At 32.0% G+C, this 7,732-nt stretch overlaps 2 protein-coding genes across 5 annotated transcripts in view; both read left to right on the top strand.

Annotated features, from left to right (window-relative positions):
• LOC111191211 (C-C motif chemokine 13) overlaps window positions 1–2,003 on the top strand; it is a 35,325-nt gene extending 33,322 nt beyond the window's left edge. For both annotated transcript variants that reach the window (XM_049482701.1, XM_049482702.1), the window contains exons 3-4: window positions 571–682; window positions 1,251–2,003. In XM_049482701.1, the coding sequence (XP_049338658.1) occupies window positions 571–682; window positions 1,251–1,350 (212 nt within the window). In that variant the 3' untranslated portion in view covers window positions 1,351–2,003. The remainder of the gene's footprint in view (window positions 1–570; window positions 683–1,250) is intronic.
• LOC111191212 (C-C motif chemokine 14) overlaps window positions 1–7,732 on the top strand; it is a 75,425-nt gene that overhangs the window by 18,878 nt on the left and 48,815 nt on the right. Inside the window, exon 1 of one of the 3 annotated variants that reach the window (XM_049482692.1) lies at window positions 5,807–5,938. The exons of the other annotated variants lie outside the window; for them this stretch is intronic. The gene's annotated coding sequence lies outside the window, so the exon portion shown is untranslated. Of the gene's footprint in view, window positions 1–5,806; window positions 5,939–7,732 lie in introns of those variants that run through there. 3 annotated transcript variants of the gene reach the window in all.

Here is a 7,732-nt window from a genome sequence, read left to right as displayed (position 1 = left end):
AATTTAAACTAAACCAAAAATGCAATGTAATATTTTAATTTTATGTAAAACTACTGTGTTTTATATGTTGGTCTTTCAAAAGTGACAATAGAGTGAAAGTTAAAAAAAAATTGAACATGTATTTTTATTTATTTTTTTATGAAAAATGAGTGAATTATCCTAATTGAACCATTATCTGTTAGAGATAAGGAACACTATTAAACTAAATCAAATTAAATATTCATGCTGTTTGTTAGGATTTTTGTGGTTTCAGACTTCTTTTGGATAATTAAACATTCGAACATCATTGCTGTTCCTGACATATGAACATAACAGGAGGGTTAACACTTTTTGTATACTAAATAATTCTGCATGTTATCCTGTATAGCTTTAATATAGTTTTCAATATTATAACATTTATAATGGAAAAAAAAACTAAAAAATAAGGCAACACACTAAATGAGAAGAGGTGTGTCCACAATTTTGACTTTTGTACTGTACACTGTAGAAGCAGAAGTATTGAGATGTGGAACGAAGACCCTTTTCATAACTTTTTTTAATAACTTTTATTATTTTTATTTTTTGTAACAGCTGCACATGCACCACAGACATGCTGTTTCCATTACTATAAGGGAAAAATGCGTCTAGAACAAATTAAGAAGTATGACATATTGGGAGGTGACTGTCCACAACCTGGAGTTCTGTAAGTTTTACCTTCTGTCTTAAATATTAAATATAATATCTTTGTATATAAAATGTGTTCCTCATATATATATATACGTTAAAACAAGTAATAGGGCCTAGTAGAAACAAATGAAAGTTATATTTTATATTTTACATGAATTCCTTCTGAATACAAGAACACAGTGCAATAAATTATGTTACCAACACAATGCAACCTGTGGCAAAAATGCATTATACTGCAATATACTGTGTAACACAGAATTAAAACATTACAATAAATACATTAAAGTACAGCAGACGTGAGACAATTTAACCTACAGGAATATGTACAGTACTGACGCATTACAGGCTAAATGTGCATGATGAGGATTAGCTGCAGATTACCTTTAGATCTAAAATAATTAATAATTCTATTACATTAAAATTTAATTACTGTCAAAAATTCAACTTCTTTTATTTTTTGTTTTGTTTTACCAAGTTTTCATTCAAATCAAAATATAAATGTGTGTGTGTGTGTGTGTGTGTATTATCTGTTTTTGTATTGAATCACTCCAACTATTTTAACTCTCATTTTTTATCCTCTGCAGTTTCACGAGATGGGCGGGTAACCGTGTGTGTGCAGACCCTAATCAGGCCTGGGTGAGGGCGGCCATGGCTAAGATTGATGAACGAGCTGATGAAAGTTAAACTGATCTCAGCATCTCCTTCTTCTCTATCCTGCTGATTATTACTGTTTATTACTGTTTATTACTGTTTATTACTGTTTATTACTGCAGCATGAAAAATACGCAATTATTTTTATGTGGAGAACAAATACATATTTTCAAATGTTTTTATGAATGCATTTTACATATAGTTATTTTCCACTTGGGAAAGCACATCCATCTCTGATTAAACACAGGGAGGTCTACCGATTTGTTTTTGTTTTTTTTTTATACACAGTTTTTAATTCACATATTTTATTCAGAAATATGTTTTCAGAGAGAGTTTGGATATATCTCTATATAAATCAGTAATGTGTAAACGAGAGAAACCTGTCTGTAAAAAATCAGTAAAAGAATCTGAAGTCTTTTAGAATAAACTGAATAATAGAAATGCTCTTGTTTGGAAGATATGAGTTTTTGTTACAGTGATAGCGGTTAAATTTGGGCTGGTCAGGCTCCACTGTCTAGAAACAGAGAAAACAAAACGATAAGTGTTTTTATAAATATAACAACAGTAATAACTTTTATTATTGTGCTTCATTAATGTCAATATGTAATCTGATTGGCTTGTCTCCTTCTCTAACTTCTGTTCCTCTCCTCTCTAATAAAGCCAATAAAATATCACAACGCATTTAATCATCATGACTGCATTGTATTTTTTACTCATTAATTTAGAGACTGTACATAAATTTCTTACTTTGTGCAGTTTGTTCATTGCTATCTTGGCGACATGTGCACCGCCCATAAACCCCCGCATGTTACACACACATGGACAAGCAGAAGTGTACAAACCCAACTTTTACATCAACATCAACAATAAACAGAATACTAAATAAAATACCATTGCTAAACTAATAACTGCTGAGAAGCATTGGAAACATCCAGGTAGCTGCACCGTTAAAGGGAATGGCAAGTGACACGCTGATTGGTTTAATTTATTATTAATTAAGAGAATTAGTACATGCCTTTTTCACATTTTTTACACTGCGCAGGGTGTACTTTTCCTGTCGTTACGATAGCAAAGACACGCTGTCACATCCTAAAGCAAACCACACAGTGCACAGATGATGGTTCTCCTATATATCACTAAAATAGGAGCCTATTAGGTTGTAATGGCAATAATACTAAAGTTTATTAATAGGTGGCTAAGACTTCAATTTGGTTTCAACAGGTTAAATACATAGTTTTTTAAAAATGTTTTTAGTCATAGTCTCCACTAAGGAGATACACTATTCAGTAAAGACAAAAACAAACATAGAGTGATGGTTTTTACTAAGAGATGGAGGAATGGTGAGTGAGGTACAGAGGAACAAAGTAAGGCAAAAAAACATTTTTTTTGACAGACAATAAGCACATTGTCACACTAGACAGTCCAGAAACTAGTCTAAAACAAGGTTAAATTCTTTGTTACATTATATACAGAACATTTAGACTTACATTAGTTAGTTTTAGCTTTACGCTGCAGATTAGAACAGAAGAACAGAAACAAAACTATTCTGAGCTGCATTTGTATGGCTCAGCCTAACCTTACCACACACATCAAAAACGATCTAACTACACTAAGCTGAACTACCCAAAAAACAAGGGGTTCAACACTCAACACTCGCTCTCTGACGAAGGGAAGGGTAGATGCACCCACAGTTTAATCTGTTTTCAATCTGAGGGTAAAAGCATGAGAAAGCGAAAGCGTACTCAGAGATAACACACAGAGATAGCAACTAGACAGAACAAATTAACAGTAAGAGCAAGTCATAATACAAACGGGTGAGCTGGTAATGGAAATGTTTGGTTTACACTTGATTCATTGCAAAAGTTGCAAGGGTCTGCAGAGCTAAAACGGCATCATGCATTCAGACACGCCCCTAAATAATGTGTATGTGTAAAAGTTTGATAAAGTAGATCTGTCTCTTTAAAGTCACTGTTAAAAATAGATGTATGATGGTCAGTGTAAGGTTTATAAGTTACATTGTCTTTGCTTTTGATGCACAATTCAACAAAAAAATTGGTATAGTCAAGTAGAAATTAGTTTTTTCACTTTTCTACATTTACATTTCTTTACTATTTTTTGCATCTTGAGACGAAAGTGTTAGATAAATAGTGCTCAGATATTAGAATTATATTTTTTTTAACTTAGCAAATGTAAAATGTCTGCTGAAGATGTTACACTTATCCCATGTTTTGCCTTTTTGGATTCATGTAAAACTTTAAATCAGCGTTTCGATCTTATTTATTGTGCATCTCTAAATACAAGAGCTTTCTGGAATATTTGTAATGTCAGTTTAAAAACAATTGCGAGAAGTTCACAATGTAAGTCAGTGTATAAGATTATACATGAGTAATTTATAAAGATTTTTTAAAATCTCATGTTCTTTCAGAGGCTACGAACAAACACTTAATAGACATTGCTATGACTACATTATTAAAATAGATAAATGATGTATGCTACGGATATAAGCAATTCATACACAGCGCTACACAACATAGTTAGTTTGCTAACATTCTCAGTCATGCTGTCTTCAGACAGAGTTGAAAGGGGCACCAGAAAACCACTAACTGCTTCAGACACAATGCATACATTTGAAATTTACTAAATAAAATAAAATCTCATTGCTTACACTAATTACAACTCTGTAGTACATTTCACTATGTTTATAATTTAAAATAAAATATATTGAGAATGCTTAAAAATTTATCAAATCATCCTGAAAATTAGTTAATTAGAGCACTATACAGCACAACATAGATAACTGAGCTAACTCTCTCAGTCAAGCTCTGAGATAAAAAAGTGTGCTAGAAAACCACTAACCACTTCAAGAGTGCAGCTTTGTTAGATTAAAGTGCTTTAAAACTCAAACATTACTTGCAACTGTGTAGTACTTGTACACATTTAGAATATCAGTATATATTACAAACGCTTGTAAAATCATTTAAGTCATTTATACACAGTAAAAAGTGCTTTAGAAAACCCGTAACCAAAACAAGTAATAATATAAGTAATTCTTTACACAACATAGTTAGATAGTTAACTCACTTATTTAAGCTCTCTGTGGACTGAGGTAAAAAGTGTGCCAGAAAAAATGCTAACAGTATGCAGTAAGCCCACTGAATAACATTTAACTTTGCTCAATAAAAACATTTTAATCTCACTATTTACACTAATGACATAACTGTTAAACATTTAATTATGTTCACAGCATAGAAAATTTGAAAAACTGAGGTAAAAAAGTGCACCAAAAAGTGAATATGCTCAATAAAAAACGTTTTAAATCTAACTACTTACACTAACCACAACTTTATAGCATAGCCATATATTTAAAAAGCTCATAAAATCATTAAAATGTGTTATTTAGAGCACAGCACAACATAGCTAGCTAAGCTAACTCTCTGCAGACAGAGGTAAACAGTGTGCCAGAAAGCTCTTAACTGTTAGCATTGTGGCTAACTGCTCCAAGCCCACTGAGTCCAGCTTTGCTAAAAACATTATAAATCTCACTACTTACACTTAAAACACCTCTCTTGGACATTTCATTATGTTCACAGTGTTAAAATATATTTTAAAATGCTCATAAAATTATCAAATCGTCATCAAAATAAGTAATACAGTAAAGCACTACGCAGCACAGCATAGCTAACATTAGCTAGCTAAGCTAACTCTCTGGACACTGAGGTGAAAGTGTGCCAGAAACTTTTACATTTGCTAAAAAAAAAAAAACGTTTTAAATCTCAGTAATTACACTAATTACAACTCTGTAGTACATTGCACTATGGTCAACAACAACTTCAAAATATATAAATGCTCATAAAATAAATGCTCATAAAATTGTTAAAATGCAAAATTAAGGGCATAACACAACATAGCTGGGTAGCTAGCTAAGCTAACTCTGCAGATTGAGGTAAAAAGTGTGCAAGAAAACTTTTAACTGTTAGTATCGTGGCTAGCCACTACAAGCTCACTAATTGAAAAGAAAAAAAAAAACACATTTTAAATCTCACTACTTACACTAATAACACATCTGGCATTTATTTTACTACACTTATGGCATCAACATATAAAGAAATGCTCATAAAATCATCAAATCACCCTTAAAATGAGTAATTTAGAGCATTACACAACACAACATAGCTAGCATTAGCTAGCTAGGCTAACTCTCTATTAGCATTGTGGCAAACTCTATTAGAAAGCAACTCTGCAGCTTTGCTAAATATTTTTTTTATTACTTAAAAACATTATTTTTAACAATGTAGTACATGTACATATAATCAAAATATATTAAAAACACTTGTAAAATAATTGTTTTAAAATTGTTTAAAAATAAGTAATTTATTCAAAGCGCAAAATAAAAAAAACACAACCCCCCACTTATAACCGGACTTTCAACAGCACTTTGCGCACTTTCTACATATTTATTCTCAAGTTCTGGGCCTGTGCAATACTCTGTACTTAGACTGCATATTTTTCATACATCCACTGACTAAATTTGTGTTTTTGTGTATTATAGTTTTTCTTCAGTTCATGTTATTCATTGTATGTCTTACGCATCTTAAGGACTGCTGCTGGAATGACAATAAAGGTATCTTATCTTATCTTATCTTATCTTATCTTATCTTATCTTATCTTATCTTATCTTATCTTATCTTATCTTATCTTATCTTATCTTACAGCATAGTGTAGCTAAAGCTCTGAGGTAAAAAGTGTACTAAAAAAACACTAACTGCTCCAAACTCACTGAATTTACATTAACTTAGCTCAATAAAACTTCTTCAATAAAACATCTTACTACTTACCCTACTTACAACTCAGTAGTACATTTCACTGTATGTAGCATCAACATGTAAAATGCTTATAAAACCATCGTCAAAATTAGTAATTCATCAGCTTTGATAGCAAAAGTAAAGTAAAAAGAAATGAATTGTCTGTGAAATTAAAAATAAGAGAAATCACACATACAAACAAGTTAAAGTAAATTATTATACCTGCTAGAACTGCATCTTTAACCCCAATCTCCAAAAAAAGGTAAAAAGTTGTGACGATGTGTAATATATAAATAAATGTAAATAAAAACAGAACGCATTGATTTGCAAATCTCCCTATTTTACCAATAATAATATGGGTGAAAAAAAAACATATTTTATTCACAATAGAACATAAAATACAATAAATGCTGAAAGTATTCTGCTGCCTCTCATAATTATTTTTCACTTGTATTTTACCTGATACAGGTATAGCACACTATATGGACAAAAATATTGGGACATCTGCTCATTCACAAACTGCTACTAATTTAAATCTGTATTAATAAACTGTTAGATGAGAGGGATTTTTTTAAATGAAATTTCTAAATATCATTTAAATGTTAATATCGCCACCTGCTGTGCAAATACTGAATCGCACATGAAGCTCAATCGACCACATTTTATTTTACAGATATTATAAATCACCAAACCAATAAACTGCTACTGGACTATACTGGTAAACTATACTGATTTTATTACATTCTGAAATTATTCTTTTTTTTAGTATTTTATTGAACATCAATTTAAACGTTTAACCTTTTTTACTAAATCGCTTTTCTCATCTGATTTTATATAGTAGTATGAAAAATTTTGATAATTTTCATGATTTTTCTTTGTAACATAAACCATTAGTTGTTGGGATCATCAATTCCATTTAAATATATCATATAGCAGATGTACACAGTGATATTTGAGAAGTGAAATTAAGTTCATAGGATTTACGTTAAGACCTGAAGTGTCAGAACAAGACAAATCTCAGATAATCAGAGGAGAAGGATGGAGAGAACAGTTATAGACAACCCACAGACCTCCAGACCAGCTCCAAACACCTACAATATCATCCTGCTGCAGATAATAGTGTCACTGTGCATCATTCACTATTCACTATTCAGCGCACTTTGCACAAGGAGAGGCTGTATGGAAGAGAAATGCAGAAGAAGCCTTTTCTGAGCCAAAAACAGAGCCATTTGCGGCCCATTTCCTTTTTGGAGCGGCCCGTGAGGTATTTTAGAAATAGAATGAAAGTTGGGCCGCTGTTAAGCAGGTTTTTATAATGTGAGATTCAAAGTTTGAACGCTAGGTGTCAGAAACGGGCCAAAGAGTCTAAAAGCAGCGAGAGCGAAGTTGTAGAGCAGGACAATGGGCCAAAGAGTCTAAAAGCAGAGAGAGTGCGCATTTCTAGTGCAGAAAAACGAGCCAAAGAGTCTAGAAGCGGAGAGAATGTTCAGTTGTAGCGCAGAAAAACAGGCCAAAGAGTCTAAAAGGGGCGAGAGTGTTCAGTTGTAGCGCAGAAAAAGGGCAAAAGTTGCCGTAATTAAGGAGTTTGATATTAGGAGACATCATGAAATTAA

Source organism: Astyanax mexicanus, chromosome 8, assembly GCF_023375975.1.
Source record: "Astyanax mexicanus isolate ESR-SI-001 chromosome 8, AstMex3_surface, whole genome shotgun sequence".
Classification (NCBI taxonomy): domain Eukaryota; kingdom Metazoa; phylum Chordata; class Actinopteri; order Characiformes; family Acestrorhamphidae; genus Astyanax; species Astyanax mexicanus.
This window is presented reverse-complemented; position numbering and strand designations above follow the sequence as displayed.